Source organism: Myxocyprinus asiaticus, chromosome 50 (genome assembly GCF_019703515.2).
Source record: "Myxocyprinus asiaticus isolate MX2 ecotype Aquarium Trade chromosome 50, UBuf_Myxa_2, whole genome shotgun sequence".
Classification (NCBI taxonomy): Eukaryota; Metazoa; Chordata; class Actinopteri; order Cypriniformes; family Catostomidae; genus Myxocyprinus; species Myxocyprinus asiaticus.
The window spans coordinates 5,596,852-5,622,399 of NC_059393.1; the positions used below are offsets into that span (position 1 = coordinate 5,596,852).

Consider the following 25,548-nt stretch of genomic DNA (forward strand, 5'->3'; position numbering starts at 1 on the left):
CCATGTTTTGTTTTATGATTGTGCCATTCTGTTATAACCTACAGTTGAATATGAATCCCATAAGAAATAAAAGAAATGTGTTTTGCCTGCTCACTTATGTTTTCTTTAAAAAGGGTACATATATTACCAATTCTTCAAGGGTATGCAAACTTTTGTGCACAACTGTATAGAAAAGTCTAAGTACTGACTGCCAGAATGTGAGCTGTGAGTAACTTTTCAAACAAGCTGTCATTCATCAAAAGAATATTGAGAGTTGGGTAACTATGGAAACGGTGCATCATACTTGCTCTATGTACATATTATTACAACATCCAGCATTATGAATGTCATCTATTAGAGAAGAGCTCAGTAGTGTCATTGAAAAAGTAGCATTCACACTTTGCCTACAATGTGTTTTGACATGTTAACAGTACATCTCTCCTTTTCCAATCAATGGAGCTGGGCAAGCACTCAATGCACCCACTCGTACACTTCTAGCACCCAAAAGAGAGCAACGCAATGTGGTGACTTTAATTTACAGACCTGTTTCTGTTTTTTCCCCCTGCAGTTTTCTAAAGTTTCACTCAAGTATTTAATTGGACAACAGTAGTGGCACAGTTAGTTTAAGCAACACAGTGGCTTATTTGTACTGTGTCTTTGGAAGTGAATTGAAAGTGGCTCTGTTTCATACTGAGATTTCTGTGGAACTCTGTTGGAACCTGATTAGGTTTACATCATAGCCTATCAAGCAAAACTGTCTGATTTGACTAGCATGGACTTCATAAAGCCTTGCTGAATTGGCTTGGCACAGTGCCATCATATGACTCTCCTTTTTTTTAATTGATATAAGCTAGAATTCAGCTGGTGTAGAGGTATGTAGTACTATCACACCCTATAATTTCATCAAACTCTAATGCATTCTTTTATTCCACTTAGTTGGAAGAGTTGCCTGACCATAGTCATAATAAGTAATTCAGGTGAGGCCTCACATTTTGGGAACAGCCTAAAGTGGTCGCTAACATGGAACTGAGCTATGTGATGATGAGAGACAGGGCATGGGCTAAGAGGGGCTCCTGGATCTGGCATTCCATCTCTGCAGCAGGTTTTCAACTTCCGCATGGTGGCAGACATGGTCCTCCAGATCCCAAAAGGATAAAACAAAAATCTCGCTTAGCACCTCTGTGCTAAATGGATTGTCCAAGCCTGAAAGGAAGAGCTGTTTCAGCTGGTTCTCATCAAAGCACCACCTGTGAGTCTCACTGACCAGCTCCATAGTGTAGACGCCAAAACCACAACCGTTCTGGGAGCTGGACATGGTGTAGTTGAGCTGGGCGGTACTTTGAGAGACCGGTTCCTTTCTGGATGGAGCGCGATAAAAAAAAAAGCCCATTGCCTCTGCTGGGTCCATTTTGGCAAGATTGTTATGTCAAGATTGTGATGAGGGAAGGACCCAAATGCAGGAGGCAGATCAATGGGCTTTATTATAAAAATAAACAAAATACAAACCAAAAACACTCACAATGGAGATAAATGAATAAAAACAGTGAAACTGAAAGAAACTGGCAGCAAACAACGATGACCGACCGAATCAGGAACCAGAGCTAGACAGACAGAGTGGCAAGGACCAACACACAAAACAATCTGGCATAGGACAGAACATGAGAGGAGCTTAAATAGAGAAAACAAGGAGATAATGAGTAGGGCAGGTGAACCAAATAAACTAATAATCAGACAGATAACAAGGCAAACGAGAGGGCGGGGTTATCACTGAAGACAGACATGAATGCACAAGGGAATGAGAAAACACAAACCCAAGTGCATGCACACAGCACGAGACATAACACAACTGCATGGACTCAGCCACAGAGTGAATAAACCGAACCAACCGAAGTGGCAGAATCCAGACACAATACACAAAACAGAAAAGAACACATACTGTACATATCAGGGCTCTGCCACAAAGATGAAAAAACCCAAAACTAAGGGCAGAAACCCTGACAGGGAATATAAAAGTAAAATGTCTGGATGTGTTGCGGTAATGAGATTCGTCATAGAAAATAATGGTCATAGTAAAAGTAAATGTCTGGATGTGTTGCGGTAATGAGAATCATCATGAGAAACAATGGGAATAGTAAAAAGTAAATGTCTAGACGTGTTGCAGTAACGAGAGTCATCATAGAAAATAATGGTGATAAAAGTAATTGTCTGGACGTGTTGTGGTAATGAGAATCATCTTGGAAAACAATGTGAATGTAAAAGTAAAATGTCTAAACATGTTGCGGTAATGAGAATCATCATAGAAAATAGTGTTAATAGTAAAATTAAACATCTGGACATGTTACGGTAATGAGAATAATCATAGAAAATGATGGGAATAGTAAAAGTAAATGCCTGGACGTGTTGTGGTAATGAGAATCATCATAGAAAATGATTGGAACAGTAAATGTAAAATGTAAATATATATACAGTATATTGATTGATGGGAATATGGGAATAATAAAAGTAAACACCTGGATGTGTTGCGGTAATGAGAATCATCATAGAAAACAATAAGAGTAGTAAAAATAAATGCCTGGACGTGTTGCGATAATGAGAATCATCATAGAAAACAAGAGGAATAGTAAAAGTAAATGCCTGGATGTGGTGTTGTAATGAGAATCATCATAGAAAATGATTGGAACAGTAAATGTAAAATGTAAATATATATACAGTATATTGATTGATTTGGGGTTCAATATGAGCAGATTTCATGAGAATCACCCAATGGGACTTGCAATGCATTGGCGAAACATTCATGTCTGCATTTTCATACTTGTTTAAAAACACCGATCAGCCACAACATTAAAATCACCTGCCTAATATTGTGTAGGTCCCCCACGTGCCACCAAAACAGCGCCAACCCACATCTCAGAACAGCATTCTGAGATTATATTCTTCTCACCACAGTTGTACAGAGCGGTTATCTGAGTTACTGTAGACTTTGTCAGTTCGAACCAATCTGGCCATTCTCTGACCTCTCTCATCAACAAGGCATTTTCGTCCGCAGAACTACCACCCATTGGATGTTTTTTTGTTTTTGGCACATTCTGAGTAAATTCTAAAGACTGTTTAGAGTCCCAGGAGATGAGCAGTTACAGAAATACTCGAACCAGCCCATCTGGCACCAACAATCATGCCACGGTCCAAATCACTGAGATCACATTTTTTCCCTATTCTGATGGTTGATGGGAAAATTAACTGAAGCTCCTGCATGATTTTATGCACTGCACTTCTGCCACACGATTGGCTGATTATATAATCGCATGGATGATGATGATGAGACTGGTTCGAACGGACAAAGTCTAGGGTAACTCAGATAACCGCTCTGTACGGTGAGAAGAATATAATCTCAGAATGCTATTCTGAGATGTGGGTTGGTGCTGTTTTGGTGGCATGAGGGGGACCTACACTATATTAGGCAGGTGGTTTAAATGTTGTGGCTGATCGGTGTATGTTTCTGGCCTTAGTGTGCTCATCTGTGTCATGTCTTGTAAAGAGATCTGTTCTAATAACAGTTCTATCTGAAAGGATGGTGGTCTGTTCAGTATGACCGCTTTAAACCTGTCTCAGTCCCACAGGAGAGTCACTAGGGTGATAATTTTCTCTTTGTCCCTCTACTTCCAAAATTGTTGGCTATTTTGAACTGCATCAGGATGGCTAGTGATTATGTTGACTCTTGAAACGACGCTAATTTTCTGTAGCTACAAGCTTACAGAGAGTGTGGAGAGCTCTGATTTAAAAAAAAAAAAAAAAAAAAAATTTTTTTTTTTTTTATGTCTTTGTATTTATTTTATTTTTTTCTGAAGATGGTGGTTGTATCTGATGATGTTCATGAATACGCCATCGCCCTCAAAGACACAGAGGAGAAGATTGCCCGATGCCCTAGCAGAGTAAGACCACCTCATCACACCACATTTAAAAAATGTCATTGAAATGTTGTCTATTTAATGCTGCAAGTTTCTCAATATTATCGTTGATATGATTATCTGATTTTCTTTTGGCAGAGACCGGATATTCTAGAAGAGTTGCAAAAGAGCCAAAAAGTGTTTGCTGAGAAGCTGAACCACCTGAGTCGTAGGTTGGCCTGGATCAACGCCACCATCTACTCCAAGGTATGGCTGACAATGCTGGCCAAAAACCCATTGAAACATAGGGTGAAACAAATGTCCCTATAATTTTAAGCAATGTCACTTAATAGAGGAGGAGAAATTGCATTAATATGATTTTACCAAGGAATTTCCCATCATGTGCCCCATAAAGAGCAGACAATTAAATCAGCCTTGAAATGGCTCTTCGAAAGGGCACTTAGTGTACAAGGCATTTTGTATATTCTTTAAATGCCAATGCATTTATCACAGAACTTTCTGAATATGGAATGAGAATAATGGTTTTTAAAGTGGTCATAGCATGTAATACAAGACTTTCCTTGCACTTTAAAAAAAAATATATATATATTATTTTCTCCCTTTTACTCCCCAATTAGGAATGCCCAGTTCTCAATGCGCTCTAGGTCCTCGTGGTGGTGTAGTGACTCGCCTCAATCCGGGTGGCGGAGGACAAATCTCAGTTGCCTCCGCGTCTGAGACGTCAACCTGCGCATCTTATCACGTGGCTTGTTGAGCGTGTTACGCACAACTCACCACGCACCCCACCGGGAGCGAACCACATTATAGTGACCACGAGGAGGTTACCCCATGTGACTCTACCCTCCCTAGCAACCGGGCCAATTTGGTTGCTTAGGAGACCTGGCTGGAGTCACTCAGCACGCCCTGGGATTCGAACTCGCTAACTCCAGGGGTGGTAGTCAGCATCTTTACTCGCTGAGCTACCCAGGCCCCCCCTTTCCATGAACTTTTAAAATAAAGAGTTTAATTAAGTATGTAGGCATACTCTTACTTTTAAAATGCAAAACTAAGCTGCAAAAATTTTTCATTCAGAAATCTACATGATTATAATGTCATAAACATGAGCTCATTAATATATAATGCTCATTAACATCCAATTTGCAAGGTAACTTGTTTAAGATGTAAAGAGGTTAGCCAATCATAAAAATGTAATTTACACGCATTATTAAAGGTACAGTAGCAAAAACAGCTGGTTTTAAAGACCCCATGAAATATTTTTATTTTTGTCCATATCTGTTAGATTCAAAGACATATCTTTAAGTCTACTCCTAGATTTTCACTTTTAGTAGATGTACACGTTTAAAATTAAGTCTTTTTTTTTTTTTTCTCCTGGAGAACAGACCAAAAATATTGATGACTCATCTTGCACTACACCAAGTTTTGTCGAATCAAATGGTTTCTAGAATGATAATATCCCTTCCCCTGCAACTGACTAGCAAGTAGCAAATAATATTTTAGTCTGTTAGCTTTTTAGAAAAAAGGGACGAGCCCTTTGATATGTCCTGCTCAAACTTCCTGTTTCAGAAGGAAATGCATCAGCACAGGAAAGAAAACTACACTCACCAAGCCATTTCATGGGAATTTAATTATGAGGGTCAAACAGAGAGTTGAAAATTGTCATATCAAATTAAATTATGACTTTTTTAGTGCAAGAAAGTAGAACTCGGGGAAAAAATAAATAAAATGATTCAAAATCACAATCAGAAACTTTATTTACCAGGCCTTCATCATTTATTTTTGGTACTTTCAAGAGTCTTTTAATCTTGTCCTAGACCCAGACTTTCAATATTAAAGTATGAAAATCTATTATAAATATACAAATGAATAAATGTTTAAAACTATGATAATTCAAATAAAGAGTTAAATAAACACAAAACATTTCAATATTTATTTTGTTTAATCAGTTACGACTGTCCACAGGTGTGGCGTCATTTCCACCACACCAAACAATTTTGCACCAATAAAGTTTTTTTTTTTTTTTTTTTTCAAAAGTTAGTGTACTTGTTTACCAAGTCAACAAAAGTGTCAGCAAAAACTATGGTTGAAATTTAATATGAGACACATGATGTTAGAAGAAAATAAAAAAAAATTCAAGGTAAATATCAAGTTTTTTTTTTTTTTTTTGCTGTCATTTTCGATCAAGCTGTAATTTGCCAAAGTATGCAAAAGTTATTTAATTCTGTATTTAGGATACATGAAATGTAAGTTATGAAATTAGCCTCCGCAAGACAAAGGAGTCTGCCATTTTATTTCAAAAATGTAAAAAATTTCATTTCCGGGGGCCTGGGTAGCTCAGCAAGTAAAGACGCTGACTACCACACCCGGAGTCGTAAGTTTGAACCAGGGCGTGCTGAGTGACTCTAGTCAGGCTTCCTAAGCAGCCAATTGGCCCGGTTGCTAGGGTGGGTAGAGTCATGTTGGGTTAACCTCCTCGTGGTCAGCTATAATGTGGTTCTCGCTCTCGGTGGGGCGTGTGGTGAGTTGTGCGTGGATGCCGCGGAGAATAGCGTGAAGCCTCCACACGTGCTATGTCTCCACGGTAACGCGCTCAACAAGCCACATGATAAGATGCGCGGATTGACTGTCTCGGACTTGGAGGCAACTGAGATTCGTCACTACACAACCACGAGGACCTAGAGCGCATTGGGAATTGGGCATGCCAAATTGGGGGAAAAATAAATAAATAAATAAATAAATGTCATTTCCATCAAAGTAATTTCCACCAGTAAATTCTATTAATCACAATTCAGAACAAAATTGGGTAGATATTTATCAACATGCTTATATACTTTATTGGTCCCACTTTATATTAGGTGTACTAATATTAAAATACATACAATACAATGTATTTATTGTGTAACTACATGTTCACATTTTCTGCTACTGAGGTTGTGGTACGCATAGGTTAAGGAGTAGGGGTAGGGTTTGCGTAAGGGTTATGGGGTTAGGATTTAGGGTAAGGTTAACAGTGTAATTACAGATGTAGTGTAGTTGTGGTGGCGTAGTGGGCTAAAGCACATAACTGGTAATCAGAAGGTTGCTGGTTCGATCCCCACAGCCACCACCATTGTGTCCTTGAGCAAGGCACTTAAATCCATGTTGCTCCGGGGGAATTGTCCCTGTAATAAGTGAACTGTAAGTTGCTTTGGATAAAAGCGTCTGCCAAATGCATAAATGTAAATGTAAATGTAGTTAAATTTAGGTACTTTGAATGTTAGAACAATGCAACAACACACATGTACATAAAATGTACATAATAAGTACATTGTATCATATGCTTAAATACATGGTAATTAAACGCACCTAATATAAAGTGGGCACACTTTATTCTAATACAGTTTGTGTTAATGTAGGAGAAGATGTTGGATGTGTACTGGCTGCTGAGAGTGTGTATCCGCACTATCGAGCATGCAGATAGCACTGGCTCTCTTTTCGCCTTCATGCCGGAGTTCTACCTCAATGTGGCCATGAACAGCTACAGCGCACTCAAGAACTACTTCAGCCCCTCCAACTGTATGGAAGAACTTCCTGGTACTTCGCTACTTAATTCACTACCTTACTATTCACTTTAATGCTGCTGGGGTGTGCCTGTAATTAGTATACTGCTAATTACAGGCACACCCCATGGGTAACAAATAACTAAATAGAAAGAAGGTCTATTCTCACCATGCACATTTTTAGCTATGCAAGATTTGAAGAAGAAACCAGGTGCAGGAGTAAGCAAGTGCACCTGTATTTTCGTTCCCTCAACATAAAAACTCACTGGGTCTGTTCTAAAACCTAGTGAGCTACCTCACTGCTTACATAGGCAGCTGAAATGCAGCCTCATGTGTTACCAATGTGGAACGTTCTACATAGGCAGCAACTCTAAAGAAAAGAAAAATTGATATCTAAACTGCAGTCATTTGCATGCAGAGGTTTTCACTGATGCTTTTATTTCATGTTTTTGACCCTCTGTTTCACTCAGGTTATGAGGACACTCTTGCACAGCTTGCGGCTATTCTCGCCAAACACTTTGCCGATCCACGCATCGTCGGGACGGGTGAGAGGAACCGTCTTTAAACACACATCGAACCACAAAGTCTCTGAAGTTCTGCTCCCTATGACTCGGGTCCTTCCTGTTTTATCAACCACTTGGTCAAAAGCGCTTAGTAAAAGTAGTAGCACACCTCTCCTCAACAAGCCACATGATTTATTCATTCATGTCTGTAAGTTAGGCACTGAAGTTAATTTTTTAACCCAAAGTATGAGCAGTAGTAATAGTGATGTTTGATTTTGTACTTTTCAACAAGACACAGAGGTAAATAGAGTGCCTTCCTTCAAGATTTTCTTAAAAGTGCACCTGCTGTAGTTATAGTAGTCCTTAATGATGAGTAGCTTCATTTAATTATATTATTTTGTTCCAGACAGAGCTTCATATGATAAAGCCCGAGCCATTATGATTTATGACACAGCTATTAAATTACAGAGACCCAGTCTCAATTCTCAAACTGCTAAATGCTTCCTGTATTAATGCATGGAGTATCTATCTATCTATCTGTCTATCTGTCTATCTGTCTGTCTGTCTGTCTGTTCCATCCATCCGTCTATCTTCTCATCTGTTTACGGAATCCGTCCATTCGTCCATCCGTCCATCCACCATCTGTCCGTCCGTCCATCCTTCCATCCATTTACACTATCTGTCCATCCATCCATTTGTCTGTTTGTTCGTCTCTCTCTGTCTCACTCCCCCCAGCTCTTTCCAAACTCTCTTTCTTTCTCTCTCTTTCTCTCTCTCCCTCTCTGTCTGTTCTCAGACCCAGCTCTGTTAATATTTTATTCCCATTACCTGCAGGAAAAGACTCAAAGGCGAGCGGCCCAAAAATACGAGGATAATAATTTTTTCGGCTGTTTTAATGGCATTTTTTTAACCTAATATAGCCATTGGCTTGCACCGTTCATCACTGTGGTTCATTTATCACTGAAAGGTGTAATTAAAAGCTTCCTCTCTCAGCTCTCAGGCAACATGAAGTCGTTTGCATGATGAGTTTGAACCGCATTATTTTCTTAATCCTTTTTAAGGACAAGACTGTGAAACACTCGACTCTGAATCATACGTGAGCTGCTGTGGAAATGAACAGATGTTATTAGACCCATTTGTTTAAACTGCATTTCATAAGCAGGCTTTTTTATTATGTTCACACTCTGTTATGCTGATGCATTCAGATTTTTTGCGTATTTATCTTGCTTTCTGTGGGGTTCGGTCACTGATTGCTTCATTTTTAAACATGGCTGTTGAACTGTACACAGACGAAAGCACCTATTTTAAAACCAGTGCCATTGACGCTAAAAAATGCTTTCATGCCTGAAGAGCTATTCTTTTGTTGTGTGTGGCGTGTTTTGATTAAATAGGGATTTTTATGTATGTATGCTTCTTTTATCACATTTACATTTACATTTACATTTATGCATTTGGCAGACGCTTTTATCCAAAGCGACTTACAGTGCGCTTATTACAGGGACAATCCCCCTGGAGCAACCTGGAGTTAAGTGCCTTGCTCAAGGACACAATGGTGATGGCTGTGGGGATTGAACCAGCAACAGCTTCTGATTACCAGTTATGTGCTTTAGCCCACTATGCCACTACCACTCCTATAGTTATGAGATCATGATCACGATCAAGGTCTTAATATTTTTCTCAACTAAAGGGGAGCTGAGACGTTAAGAAATCATTAAGAGTTCTTGATTCGTAAGCAGAATAGATTCAACTAGCCTGCATACAAATGTTGTTCACTTTCACACAAAGATTGTCTACCCTCCCTCTTATAGTTCAGTGTTTCATAACTGGTGTTGCAACAGGACCACATTTTTTCATTGGACATCACTGGCAACCCAACACTGTACCAAATGTAACCTGTATTTAACTTAGCCTGGGTCATATTTTTCTTTTACCTTGCATAATTTTATTCATGTTTTTTGAGGATGAGTGCATGTCCCGCCAACCTCGCCATTTTGCCTTCTGTCTACATTGGCAAGCTTCTACCAAGCTACAGAAATAATGTACTGTAGAATTGTGGTAAAAACTTTCATAAGTTTATAAGACTTTTTATTTTGCTGTCTGTGCACCATTATATGGTTGGTTGCATTTTATTAAGGGCATTTAGCATTGCTCCCTGTTGTCCTGCTGTACGTGACCCTGTCATAACAGACATTGAGTTGTGACCCACCAGATGAAAACCACTTTTTTTGTTTATTTATTGTGCTCCACAGATATCAAAGACTCACTCATGCAAGCTTTGGCCAGTTACGTGTGTTACCCACAGTCACTACGTGCCGTTGAGAGGATACCAGAGGAGCAGTAAGTTGCCCAAGTTCTCATTGAAGTGCCAGTGGAGAGCAGAAGTGGGATCGTTCAACCAAAAAATTATAATTCAGTCATTATTTACTCACTCTCGTGTCATTCCATACCCCTGTGACTTTCTTTCTTATATGGAACACAAAATAAATATCATTAATTTATATCCTGGTCCATCTTTTCAATACAATTTAAGTGGATAACAACTTACTGTTGAGCTTAGAAAAGCACCCAGACATATCATAAATGTAGTTTATGCGATTTGTGCGTCAAATTCCAAGTCTTCTGAAGGCATATGGTTTTGGTGAGAATCATCCCATAATTCAAGTCATTTTTGAAAATCTTGACGGTTTTTTGCGTGTTAATGGGTGCATGAGAGAAGATTGTTTACAGTGTCATGCATGTTCACGTGATAACTCGTTTTTATCGCTAAACAAGCAACTAAACTTTTGTAACACACAAGCAACTGTGAATTAGCTTCTCTTATAGTGCTCAGGAAAACCATGATAACTTGCATATTAAAGCACCAAAAACAAAGTTGTTGCGTGAACACACTAGCCACTGTTAATGAGCTTCACTCAAAGTGCTCATAAACACAGAAAGAACTAGCATTTTTTAGCTCTAAATACAATGCAAGTTCTTGCGAGAACACATGAGCCACTGTAAATGAACTTCGCTAAAAATCTTCACGAACACTGTGAGAACTAGCTTCTTTTTTTTCGCGCTAAAACAAAAGTTCTCGCGTGAACATGAGCCACTGTTAAGAAAGAGCTTCGCTCATAGCGCTCTGGAACACAGCGAGAACAAGCATTTTTTTAGCTCTAAAAACAATGCAAGTTCTCACGAGAACACGCAAGCCACCGAGAATTAGCTTTGCTCGAAGTGCTCATGAACACCACGAGAAGTAGTATTTTGTAGTGCTAAAAACAATGCAAGTTCTTGCGTGAACACACTAGCCACTGTGGATGAGCTTCTCTTATAGTGCTCATGAACACCTCGATAACTAGGATTTTGTAAAGCACTGAAAACAGAACAAGTTCCTGCATAAACACTTGAGCCACTGTGAATGAGGTTCACTCAAAGGGCCCATTAACACCGCGAGAACTAGCATTTTTTAGCGCTAAAAACATTGAACACACGAGCCACTGTGGACGAGCTTCTCTCATAGCGCTCATCAACACCTCGATAACTAGTATTTTTTTCTTTTCTCCCGAATTTGGAATGCCTGATTCCCAATGCGCTCTAAGTCCTCGTGGTGGCGTAGTAACTCGCCTCAATCCGGGTGACGGAGGACGAATCTCACTTGCCTCCGCGTCTGAGACCGTCAGTCCACGCATCTTATCGCGTGGCTTGTTGAGCGCGTTACACCACGCACAACTCACCATGCGCCCCACCGAGAGTGAGAACCACACGTTGTATGGACCACGAGGAGGTTACCCCATGTGACTCTACCCTCCCTAGCAACCAGGCCAATTTGGTTGCTTAGGAGACCTGGCTGAAGTCACTCAGCACGCCCTGGATTCGAACTCAGGACTCCAGGGGTGGTAGTCAGCGTCAATACTCGGATAACTAGCATTTTTTAAGCACTGAAAACAGAGCAAATTCCCATGTGAACACTCGAGCCACTGTGAATGAGCTTGGCTCAAAGTGCTCATGAACACCATAAGAACTATCATTTTTTTAACGCTAAATGTTTTTCCATGTTAGTCTTTTTTTGTTTATTTTTGTACCATTTCAGATAATGCTGCCCCTAAATTGCATGTAAAAACCAAACAATCTGTGTTTAGTTCATGTCAATCATTCAGACCTTTTGTGTCTAAGTGAGTAGTTCTTGCCAGAAAAAAGCTGCAAACTGGACCAGACTTAAAGTTGCAGGTCTTGCTACGCGAGACTTACTTTGCTACTAACACTGTCAATAAACTGTATTTTCCTTTGGTTTGTACTGTCTGTCTCATGTCTTTATTTTGCAGTGCTTTTATGTATCTAATAAAGTTGTAAATGTGATTTCTCTCAGGCGAATGGCTATGATGAGGAACTTACTGGCTCCGTATGAACAGAGACCCTGGGCTCAAACCAACTGGATCCTGGTTCGTCTTTGGAGGGTACACTGCCTTTCTTTTTCTATTACACCCGCTAAATCACCCAAGTTCTCTCTCTGCCTTCCATTCACTTTATTTTCATCTTGCCTCTGCCCTTCCTTCCCCTCCATTATATCATTAGATTGAGCTCAGAATAGGTGCATTATATCAGAGCCATTACGCAGAATATCTCTGCTGTTTCCATTTAGCATTATGAAACGACCCTGACATCCAACGACTCCTATTTAGCTGTTTAACATTTATTATATGGAGAAAGTGGATGCGTTGTTCTAAATCTTTCAGGCAGTGTTACTGGGTCTATTATTTTTATTTAACTTCAGGTTTATTGCTCTGTTCTTACTCATTTTTTAGTTTTTCTGAGTATTGTCTATTTTTTCCATTTATGAAAAACAACTCAATCTGTATTGCCTTTTCATGCAGAGTGAAAGTGAAAATGTGACAGATCATTGGTCACAGGGTTGTATCACTGGATTTCTTTGCTGTTTGAGCTTCTTAATGTCTATACATACTGCAGCTAAATACGTTTGTCACTCTTTTAAATGCATAATCCTATGTTATACACACATTTAAGGGTAAATTCACTGAACAGTTTCGCTACTTTTTCACGTGGTATTTCAGCACAAATTTATTAATTTGCTCATCAACCACCTGCAGTTTAGTTTAACCAGGCTGCAGTCACTCTGATATTGTGCTGCACTATCAGTATTTACATTAAGTATCACTATTTAAAAGTCACGCTACAAGGAGGTCTGGGTAGATCAGCGAGTAAAGACGCTGACTACCACCCCTGGAGTCATGAGTTCGAATCCAGGGCATGCTGAGTGACTCCAGCCAAGTCTGCTAAGCAACCAAATTGGCCCGGTTGCTAGGGAGGGTAGAGTCACATGGGGTAACCTCTTCATGGTCGCTATAATGTGGTTCTCGCTCTCGTTGGGACACGTGGTGAGTTGATCGTGGGAGATCAAGAGTTCAAAAGTCTGATTGCTTGGGGGAAGAAGCTATCATGAAGTCGGCTGGTGCAGGTCCTGATGCTGCGATACCGCCTGCCTGATGGTAGCAGTGAGAACAGCCCATGGCTCGGGTGGCTGGAGTCTCTGATGATCCTCCGAGCTTTTCTCACACACCGCCTGGTATATATGTCCTGGAGGGAGGGAAGCTCACCTCCGATGGTGTGTCTGGCAGTTCGCACCACCAACGATTGCTGTTACTCAGGTCTTATGAAATCACTAACTCTCACTGAAAATGAATGAATTCTGGTCGCTCTGACACCAATCTGTCTCAGAACAGTCCAGTGAAAGCACACTGTTTAAAAGCAGAAGAAAAACAGAACTTTTGTCGATGGCGGTTTACAAAATGTTTTGGATGTTAAGGCATCTCTCATTGCTAATATTACTTTGGTTAAAAAAAGCTAGAGGCAGATAGGCTAAACCATTGGCATCCTTGTTAATTATTTACAGCCGTGGAACATTGCTATAGTAATTTTTGTCAGTCATTGCAGTTTCAGAGGTCTGTATTCCACTCTCTAGGGATTCACTCCCCAGACTTTGCAGTAAGTCTGTAGCTTTATATTGTATTCCTCTTGTTTTCAGGGTTGTGGCTTTGGCTACAGATACACTCGACTGCCTCATTTGCTGAAGACCAAACCTGAGGACGCCAACCTGCCCAGCCTACAGAGTGAGTTACCAACCTCTTTATTTTCAGCCCATCTAAACTTTCAAACTTTTGACTAAAACCCTTTTTTTTTTTTCTGTTTAAATCATTGCCTTTCTCTATTTTCCTTCTGCAAGAGTCACTCTCTTGAGTTTCTCATTTACTATCCTTCCAATGTCTTGACTGTTTGTTAGATATTTTTGTTATTTATTGTAATGTGTTTTTTTTATATTGATGAAATCATTGTATAACAACATCTGTGATAAATAATATAAATAAAAAAATAATTCATTACAGTGATAATTGATACATTTTGAGAATCATTAAATATACTGTATAAACAACAAAAAAATGTATACATTTTTATTAAAAAACAACAATCTTTTTCCCCCATAAAATTATAATGATAAAAAAATATTAATAGAGCATAATTGTAAGGACTAATTTGAAAAAGTTATTTTGCATGCGTAAAATGATATTTTGAGTGCAAAACCATTATTTTGTACATGCCTCAACTCAGTTTTGTAAAGCAATATATCTTCTTGCAAAGATGAATTCATTTTGAGCAAATGAAAATTTGTGCTTGGATAAAGTTTGACATAAATTTTCACAGAATCTTGACATTTATGCTACTCCGTTGTTTTTTGCGTGTTCAAGATTTCACTTGCTCTCTCTCCTCGTACGCACTCTGTGTGTGCTCAGAACTTAAGACTGCTGGCTTGCTTTGCCACCTGTGTTCCGACAAGTCCCGACTCCTTCATCAAGATTGGCTATTAGTAGCTGCTTACAAGCACTCTGCAGTAGGACAGTTGAGGTAGCTACAGCAACCATGAACATCTCGGTGTAAATGTAGCAGAAAGGCACAATGCTCTTAAGTTCAGTATACAATTTATATACTGTATACTATAGTTATCATTATAAGAGATATTTACCCCATGGATTATAGACATAATTACTGTAATGTAAGTTTTTCAAAATATAGTTGCATGGGATCATGCAATGCTAAGGAATTATTTCCTTTTTTCACTTTTTGCAGTCTCAAACAATTAAGGTTAAGTATACTGTGCATTTAATTTATCCCAAACTATGACTGGTGACATAGTTAGCCACTTCCTATTCTACCATTTCTTCTCGTTTATCAATTTTGCCAGGGTTGTGGAGAATGCAAAAACTTAAGGTGCACTCAGTAATTTAAGGATGTCAAAGTGACTTGTATTGGCTTACAGTGACACCTAGTGGCCTGGAAGCTGCATCATTCAAACACAGTAGTTTTCAGTTACTAGTGCCATTGTAGAAATTCACTATGCACAGTAAACCAAGATTAATTTAATCCATGAATGAAAGTGTTCAATAACAGGGCAGTAACTGTGATTAACAAGTGGTATTCAGGTGGTCATGTGATCCTAACATGGCCAGCCCCATGTAGAATAAAAGGTTACTGATATGACTGAACTCACATGAGTGGTCATGATTTTATCTATATGTATCAATATTACTATTAATTTCTTTAGAAGTAAAACTTTTATATGAGGAAAAAAAAAATACTGAGTGCACCTTTAAAAAAAATAAACAGCTTTTCTAATTTATTATCAAGCATAGAATAGAATAGAATTGGTTAATTCAGGCAATATTTATAATACATAAGGCTATCATCATTCCTGACATATAGGCCATGAGAAAATAGGAGAAGGTACACTAATGAAGGTGGACAAAATAACTTGTTTAATATTTAATATTTCATGTAATAATAACAACACCAAAAAAAAATAAAATAAATGTTTCAGTGGTTACTGATCCATGGAAGACTGTAATCTGGTCACATTTACAGTATTTTAATAAACTGCTCTCTCAGAATATACTGTGGGATAGATAAAAGTCAAATTAAGTTCCCCCAAAACTACAATATTATGTTACTCTTAAAGAGTTTTACATGGGCGAGATTAAATTACGTTGATTTCAGATGAAAGTGGTAGCTAACATGGCCAAGCTAGTAGCTATGTAAGTGTAACTTGGTAACCTTGATAGTGAGCCAAGAGAACCAAATACTAATATACCCATACTAAGAGACTAAGAGAGCTAGCCAGATACTGTTGTTAGCTAGCTAGTAAGCCTGTTGGCAGTTTACAGACTAGAAAAACTAAAATAATTAAGGTTAAATAAAAAAAAAACAAAAGAGCTACTTACATGTGGTTATGGTGTGTTACACATTTCCTTTCTTGAAAACAAACTATCCCATTCTCTTCTTCCTCTTGTTTTGATTAGCAGTATGCTCCGTGATATAGCCAACCAATCAAAATGTACCCCCTCATCTCTGATTATCTGAAATTCTGGCACATTGTAACGCTGTGACCCTGTTGAGCAAGCGAGCAGTCAAAGCTATGAGTGCATGCAAAGTGGGTATGAGGAGAGAGTGAGTGAGATCTTGCACAAACAAGTTACATCAATTTCAAAATTCTGTGCAAAGTCAAATAAACTTTATTCAAGTGCAAAATTGAGTTTTGTTTGAGCAAAATGAATTCATCTTTGCAAGAAATTTTTCCAACAATCGTTTACAGACAGTTTATTTGACTTTTAATTGACTGTATCATAATTCCAGTGGGTCAGAAGTTTATATACACTAAGTGAACTGCCTTTAAGCAGCTAGGAAAATTCCATAAAAAATGATGTCAATTGGAGGTGTACCTGTTTATGTATTTTAAGGTCTACCTTCAAACTCAGTTCCTCTTTGCTTGACATCATGGTAAACTCAGCCAAAACCTCAGAAAAAAATTGCAGACCTCCACAAGTCTGGGTTATCCTTGGGAGCAATTTCCAAATGCCTGAAGGTACCCCATTCATCTGTACAAACAATAGTACGCAAGTATAAACACCATGGGTCCATGCAGCCATCATACTGCTCAGGAAGGAGACACATTCTGTCTCCTAGAGATTAACGTAGTTTGGTGCAAAAAGTGCAAATCTATCCCAGAACAACAGTAAAAGGCCTTGTGAAGATGCTGAAGGAAACGGGTAGACAAGTATCTATATCCACAGTAAAGTGAGTCCTATATCGGCATAACCTGAAAGGCTGCTCAGCAAGGAAGAAGCCAATGCTCCAAAACTGCCATAAAAAAGCCAGACTACAGTTTGTAAGTGCACATGGGGACAGATACCTTACTTTTTGGAGAAATGTCTTCTGGTCTGATGAAACAAATAATTTAATTGTTTGGCCATAATGACCATCATTATGTTTGGAGGAAAAAGGGTGAGGCTTGCAAGCCGAAGAACACCAACCCAACTGTGAAGCATGGGGGTGGCAGCATCACGTTGTGGGGGTGCTTTGCTGCAGGAGGGACTGGTGCACTTCACAAAATAGATGGCATCATGAGGAAGGAAAATTATGTGGATATATTGAAGCAACATCTCAAGACATCAGCCATGAAGTTAAAGCTCAGTTGCAAATGGGTCTTCCAAATGGACAATGACCCCAGGCATACCTCCAAAGTTGTGGCAATATGGCTTTAGGACAACAAAGTCAAGATATTGAAGTGGCCATCACAAAGACCTGACCTCAATCCAATAGAAAATTTGTGGGCAGAACTGAAAAAGCATGTGCGAGCAAGGAGGCCTATAAACCTGACTCAGTTACACCAGTTCTGTCTGGAGGAATGGGCCAAAATTCCAGCAACTTATTGTGAGAAGCTTGTGGAAGGCTACCCAAAATGTTTTACCCAAGTTAAACAATTTAAAGGCAATGCTACCAAATACTAACAGTATGTAAACTTCTGACCCACTGGGAATGTGATTGAAAGAAATAAAAACTGAAATGAATCATTCTCTCTACTATTATTCTGACATTTCACATTCTTAAAATAAAGTAGTGATCCTAACTGACCTAAGACAGGGAATGTTTTCTACGATTAAATGTCAGGAATTGTGAAAATCTGAGTTTAAATGTATTTGGCTAAGGTATATGTAAACTTCGGCTGTATATATTTATGTACAAGGGGTGTAACCATTCTCTCATCTCGGATTCGGTTCACGATACTGAGCTTGCGGTTCAGATCAGTTTGCGATTCTTTAAACTAAGCCTGAATCAAGAAAAGTTACGATTGAAAGTTTTATTATTACTTTAAAGACATATGCAAAACATTTAAAATTTTGCACTGTTATTTAAAGTGCTATACGATCCATCAGAGATGTACTGGAATTAAAAATCAGCCTAGAACAGGGCAATGATGACACCAAATGGAAACATTAGCTAATAATTAGCCTCGCAGAAAATATGGAATAATGTTAGATACATATGCTGCTTACACACTGTCACTGAATACATACATACATTTAAAATATTGTAAATTAAAGCTGTATTTTTCTAAAATAATATTGTCTCTGATTACATCTAAATACTCTTTTCAAAAATACATATTTAATGGAAGTGCATTCTTATCCAGTTAAATAATGTACCTACTTAAAACCCTACTGAAATGTACTGATGAAATCTAATCAGACATGACATTTGACAGAGCGTAGCATAATTATATATATTTAGCATTATATACAGTAGATTAATATGGCACTGTCATTAATCCTCTGTAAACTTCAATATTCTCTCACGCAGTCAGAGCAGATCACTCGATCTCACACATTAGACGGACATTAGATCCCTCCCGGCTTAAAAGACGCTTCTCTCTCCTGCTCCCTGTATTACATTTGCTACATGGTTTCACTTTCAGTTCTTGCAGATTCAGCTAGTAATTGCATTTTAGAGTTCCTTGTGTGCATTGAAGCGATTTCCATGTGTATGCCTGCGTTACGTAGGCGTAGGACATCATGCGTAGTGGATACAGATGCTTGTAAAATAATAATAATAATAATAAAAAAGTAGAATCTCCACGATGCGTACCATCACATTTTTTGTATACTGTGTACTTAGTAACGTAAAAACCAAGTCTCTTTCCTTTTTTTATTTGCTCATTTTATTGTGATTTTTAAGAAGCAATTCAGAGACATGCCAGAGAAATAATTTGCAGTATTTCTTTTGTGCTTGTCATTTATGTGCTTTACATTCATGTGTGTTTCTGTGTGGAAGTTTGTGTTTGCTTAAATAAATAGGATCTGTATCAGCGATGTCACATTTAACCCACTTGTATAAATGTTTTACCAGTCAAAATAAAGCACTAAATATTCCACCTATAGCACACCAAATATAGTTTACAATATCAAAGCAAATAAATGGATTCATCTTAGAAACTCTTCGAGCACTGTTGGCATCTCAAAGTTAGTTGGCTTGTTGAAAAACAATAACAAAACACTAAAAGAAGGGTACATTTTAGACAAGCTACATCAACTATTGATTGATTATACATAAGAGATGTTCCGTGATTTTTAATATTGCTGTCTGTTATGACAAGCAGTTTTTGTTTTCTGTTCCTGACTTTGGAGTTGACATCCTTGGCTGACATTATTAGAAAGTCCAAATCGATAATTTTGAACACTGAGTACAAATGCTGGGATATCACTAGGGCAGTTTTGACATCATGCCATTGTTCTGTGGGACTGTAAAAAGTCTCTTTGCTTTAAGACTTTATACTCATTAAAGTCAAACTTGCGTGCACACATAAACTCAGCAAGGATGTGGCTATTCGCTCGACATCCATTATTCCTTACAGCAGACTGTCAGATCAATACTTTAAGAGACAATCCATTAAGTCAAAGCATCCATTGCATTGGCCACAGATATTTCCCCTTATCAATTTTCTTTAAAGCCATGTACTCTGAATTTAATCACTCATTGCCAACCTGTTCTTGAGGTATAATTTCTAATTACGCAGAAGATGCTGGGGCTTCATCATTAGCTCACCCGCATGTTGTTCCTAAATGGTATGACTTTCTGTCCTTTGCAGAACAAGCGAAGAGATATTTTAAAGAGTGCTCTTTTCCATGTTTTTAATACAAGTGCAGTTGATAGTGACTCACTTTTAAAAGAAAAAGTTTAAAAAAGCACCCAAAAGTATCATAAGAGTATTCTGTGAGTAGTTCATAAGTAGTTTATGAGAGACACCAGGTCAAGAAACGACACAAGTTCTACCGCAAACCTTTGCTTTCGCAAGGTTTTAGCGCTAGCCATTGTGAACAAGCTTCTCTCATGAACTACTTTTATGACGCAGGTTCTAGCATGAACGATGAAGTTTCATCACAAACAATGCAAGTTCTACCTTATACCTTTGCTTTCTTGAGGTTTTAGCGCTAGCCATTGTGAACTAGCTTCTCTCATGAACTACTTCAATGACGCAAGTTCTAGCGTGAGCGACACAAGTTCCATCACAAACGATGTAAGTTCTACTGCAAACTTTAGCTTTCTCGAGGTTTTAGCGCTAGCCATTGTGAACTAGCTTCTCTCATGAACTACTTTTATGACGCACGTTCTAGCGTGAACGACGAAGTTTCATCACATACCTTAAACCTTTGCTTTCTTGAGGTTTTAGCGCTAGCCATTGTGAACTAGCTTCTCTTATGAACTACCTTCAATGACGCAAGTTCTAGCGTGAACGACACAAATTCCATCACAAACGATGTATGTTCTACTGCAAACTTTAGCTTTCTCGAGGTTTTAGCGCTAGCCATTGTGAACTAGCTTCTCTCATGAACTTCTTTTATGACGCAGGTTCTGACATAAACATTGCAAGTTCTATCACAAATGACACGAGTTCTACCACAAAACTTTGCTTTTGCAAGGTTTCAGCGCTAGCCATTGTGACCTAGCTTCTTTTATGAACTACTTTTATGATGCAAGTTCTAGCGTGAACATTGCAAGTTCTATCACAAACAACGCAAGTCCTACCACAAACCTTTGCTTTCTTGAGGTTTTAGCGCTAGCCATTGTGAACTAGCTTCTCTTATGAACTACTTTTATGACGCAGGTTCTGACATAAACATTGCAAGTTCTATCACAAATGACACGAGTTCTACCACAAAACTTTGCTTTTGCAAGGTTTCAGCGCTAGCCATTGTGACCTAGCTTCTTTTATGAACTACTTTTATGATGCAAGTTCTAGCGTGAACATTGCAAGTTCTATCACAAACAACGCAAGTCCTACCACAAACCTTTGCTTTTGCGAGGTTTCAGCACTAGCCATTGTGAATGATCTTTTTCATGAACTGCTTTTATGATGTGAATTCTAGCATTAATGACTCAAGTTCTACAGCAAATCTTTGCTTTCACGATGTTTCAGTGTGAGACATTGTGAAGGAGTTTGAGCGTAGATGACTCAAATTCAAGTCGAGAACGAGCACAGGAGAGCTGTTGCGGAACTCAAGTACTTAAATACTGTATGCCTTCAGCAGATTTTTATTTATTATTATTTTTATTTTTTTTCAGAGAAAAAAATGAGAAGTGGGGCAAGTTATTACATTTTAATGACCAATTTTATAGACAAACATTTATTTATTTATTTATTTTTTAATAATTTTCATTAGTACATGTTCCTGGTCTCATTGTAAATGATTCATCAAAGTAAGTACTATGTTTTTTTGTTTTCCTGTGATAACAAAAGTAAAGCTTCTAAAGTAAAGCCCTGTCTCAAAGGACACACTGTTCTCTAATTTTGTTCACATACTCTAGTAAATTGCAGATAAAAATGCTTTGCAATATCACACTTTATTTCAGCTCATTTAATAGTAATGTCAATTCAATTTTGACCACATTTAGCTGAATTATGCCCTGCTCATAGAAATGTCCATTTCTGTGAGGCTTGCCAGTAACTAAAGGGAGTGGGGCTTAGCAAAGGGTCAATTATGGCTTTCAACAATAGCACTTAATCAGAGCCCTAATGCTTATCTTTGTAATTTATTCCTCAGAGTTGAGACTTTTCGAAAGTACACTTGGGTACTGTCTTGAAATTTGATATTGTCTTGTATGTGATGCATGAATTCTTTCCCTGGCCTGATGAGTTTTTTCCCCAGTGCTTATTCCATCTTTTCTTTACTCTCATTTGCATGGCATCCAGAAGATCTGTCAGTTGCTAGTTTTCAAAGTAAGTTTCATTGCATTTTGTTTTTATCCTCACCTTCCGTTGACCCTTAGCAACACTATCCTTTGTGCGGGTCTGCTCTGATTTTGCCATACTGGCTCACAGCAGACTGACTTGCATTTAGGATTGTGTCTTAAACTAGTCTTAGTGCTGGCCAGTAGCTAGATTAGGATTTAGTTTTGCCCAGTTTTGTCCATTTGCTCACCAAGGTCATTCTTCTGCCTCGTCCTTGTCTGCAGTGGCTTTTGCTTCCTAATTGTCCCCAGTTACCATGTGATTAATGTTTCACCTCTTATGTCCTACTCCAAATTAGTAGAATGAAATAATCAAATTAGTTGAATGAAATAAATGCATATAATAGTAATACTTTCTAATAATTTCCATTACCTTTACAAATGTTTACCATGCTAACCATAGTTTCTGACTAAAGACATTAACTACTAGTAAATTACTTTAATAAATGTAATATGCTTGTACAATAGTAACTATATTTAATTAATTAAAAGAGTTATCTCCTACAAACAGGGAAAGCAGCCTATCAGCATCTTTGTTTTCTGACTTATTTATTTATTTATTTTTATGATCGTAATGGGCAAAGAAATACCAATTTACCACACTTTTATTGTACTAACAATAAAAATAGGATTTTTTTTGTTATTATTTTAAGAGAAGCTATGGTTATCATAGTAAATTTTTTAAAGGAATATAATAAATATACTTAAAAAGAACTGACATTAAATGCTTAATTCTCAAATGTAAAATACAGATTATTTGGTAACAAATTTTGCTTTTGAAGCGATGTTTCAGATTTCTGTAGACATTGAAGTGTCTTTTATAGATTACATAGATCTTAGATCTCCAGATTTTTTATTTTGCATTTTCTGTGCTTATTTATTTATGTATTTATTTACTGTATTTATTTAATTTTAATGACTGTAATGGCCAAAAAAAAAAAAAAAAAAAACACTTTTATTGTAGTAACAATAAATACATGGTTTTTGGTACTTTATTGGAAAGACAAAAAAAAAAAAAACAACAAAAAAAAAACACGCACACTGCCATTGCTTACATGTATGCCTGATGAAGGTCGTGTGACCGAAATGTCACAAATAAATTCTTGATTGTGTTTTGCAAGCTATGGTAGTGTGCCGGATTTTTTTCTTTTTTTCTCTCGATAATATATTTTTATTTTCTCACGGACCTACCTATAACTTTTCAGGAGTGTGAGGGGCTTTGAATTATTGTTTGGTATTTTATTGGAAACCATGGTAATCAAAGAAAATTTTTGTAAAGGTTGCTAAGAAACATTATAATTATGATATTATAAAAGTTATCATAAAGTGTTTGACACATTTAATATAATAAAAATATATTGAATAAAATGAAATAATATTTTGTCAAATCATTAGGAAAACTGATTATTTTGTTACTAATTTAGCTTTTGATGTTTTTGATTTTCTGTTGACAGAAAATCATTTTATATAGATTATAGATCTTAGATCATTTTCTGTGCCTATTTATTAATTTGTTTTAATGACATTAATGGCCACAAAATACCAGTTCACCGCTTTTATTAGTAAAAATAAATATAGGGATTTTTGTGTTTTGGCGAATTGAAATATCATTAACAAACATTATAATTATGATATTATATAAGGTATTATATTATTATGTAATTGTTGCCAATACATATAATATAATAAATATATTCAAACAATGCAATTAAATGCTAAATTATCAAATTATAAAGAATATTAAAAAAAAATAATGTTATATACATGGCGCATGAATATGAAGAAATTTTTTGCATAAACATAGCACTTTAGTTTAGACACAACCTCAGTGCACTTGCAACTGTTGGCAAAGTTAATGAGGAACAGTGGGAACTTGCCTTTCCAAAACCAGAGTCCTAAATCATGGGTGATGCAGCATTGACACCATAAAAAACATCCCTTAAGTTCACCTCAGTCTCTATCTCTCTCTTTGTCTCTCTATGTATACGCCTTCCTCTTTGCCCAATAAGCCCCTATTTTCCAAGCAGCCACTTAGCAATTAGCAAACCTGACTTCATCTAATTAAACATGAAGGTTGTGTCTCTGAGACCTGCACCCCTACATCTAATCATTAGCTTTAGTTAGGGCTTTATTGCCATTGCTCGCTCTTGCTTTTAACAATGTGCTCCATGGCTTTTAGCATGTTTGCGATCACTGTGCTTTCCCAGAAAAGGTATTAAATTACCCAGTGTCCTCTTTGTGTGCATGTAATGAGAGAACGGCCTTTCTATGTTCACCAGACATGGTCAGATAGTAATAAAGCAGCTGGGGAGGGTGATGGTTTCCCATCAGCTCTCTTTTTTGTTGTTTCACTATTGCATTATTTCAGCATTGCCACTCTGTTAAAATGTGACAGATTGTATCCACTCTCCTGCGACAGATGATGTTGGTTTCTGGTATTTGTCGGTTTTGTCTTATTGTTGAGTAATATGGGTTTTGGTTTGAATTAATACAATAATTTATATTTTCCCACATTGTTCTTTCTGTTTTGTATTTAAAGCTGAAGTGCGTCATTTCTGCGCTACTACCGCAACTGGATTTTAATAATACGCTTTTTTTTAAACAACTTTTTCCCGAACACTCCCTTCGTCTGCCATTGTTCGAACAAACAGATTGTCCTGCCCCAAACTCATGCATTGAATAAGGCCTTTTACTACCTATTCGTATTCTTTAAACATTACAAAAACTGCTACCTCACATAAAAGGAGATGCGACTAATGCTATAGTTTATGAAAGCATCTACACACTTTATTCTGCAAAATATTCGTGCTAATAATTGACATACTGGATGATTATGCTCTTCTCTGGTTGGCTACAGAGCCGTGCCCATCACTTCTGCTGCAGAGACACATGGCTGAACTGCTCAGTCAGGATAAAGACATGGCTGCCAGCTTCCTCAACAGTGTCTTAAACCAGCTCAACTGGGCCTTCTCCGAATTTATCGGCATGATACAGGAGGTAAGAAACTTGTGTTGTCCCATCAAAAACCTTCTACTGAGCTTATCAGCTGAGCTACAGTACAGAAAATAATTTCCTTAATCAGTGTTTTTGACTTGTTTTCTAGTAAAAATTTTAAACGGCAAGATAAATTTGCTTGAGAAGCAAAATTGTGTATAACAACATTATAAAACTAATGTAATAACTAATATATATATATATATATATATATATATATATATATACACACACACACACACTGATCAGCCACAACATTAAAACCACCTGCCTAATATTATGTAGGTACCCCTCGTGCTGCCAAAACAGCACCAACCTGCATCTCAGAATGCTATTATGCATCATTCTGAGTAAATTCTTGTGTGAAAATCCCAGGAGATCAGCAGTTACAGAAATACTCAAGCCAGCCCATCTGGCACCAACAATCATCCGTGCAATTATCTAATTGACAATTGTGTGGCAGCAGTGCAGTGCATAAAGTCATGCAGATATGGGTCAGGAGCTTCAGTTAATGTTCACATC

General features: G+C 37.6%; 1 protein-coding gene across 4 annotated transcripts in view; it reads left to right on the plus strand.

Moving 5' to 3' along the window:
• The window catches only part of LOC127438667 (E3 ubiquitin-protein ligase RNF123-like), a 228,276-nt gene that overhangs the window by 45,222 nt on the left and 157,506 nt on the right, over window positions 1-25,548 (plus strand). For 3 of the 4 annotated variants that reach the window (XR_007896785.1, XM_051694399.1, XM_051694401.1), the window contains 9 exons: window positions 3,825-3,908; window positions 4,023-4,130; window positions 7,277-7,454; window positions 7,891-7,965; window positions 10,173-10,260; window positions 12,272-12,359; window positions 13,946-14,030; window positions 21,995-22,021; window positions 24,890-25,029. Coding sequence is in view for 3 of the 4 variants with exons in the window: in XM_051694399.1 (XP_051550359.1) it covers window positions 3,825-3,908; window positions 4,023-4,130; window positions 7,277-7,454; window positions 7,891-7,965; window positions 10,173-10,260; window positions 12,272-12,359; window positions 13,946-14,030; window positions 21,995-22,021; window positions 24,890-25,029 (873 nt within the window). In the remaining variant the exon portion in view is untranslated. The remainder of the gene's footprint in view (window positions 1-3,824; window positions 3,909-4,022; window positions 4,131-7,276; window positions 7,455-7,890; window positions 7,966-10,172; window positions 10,261-12,271; window positions 12,360-13,945; window positions 14,031-21,994; window positions 22,022-24,889; window positions 25,030-25,548) is intronic. The other variant, XM_051694400.1, reaches the window with a different exon arrangement.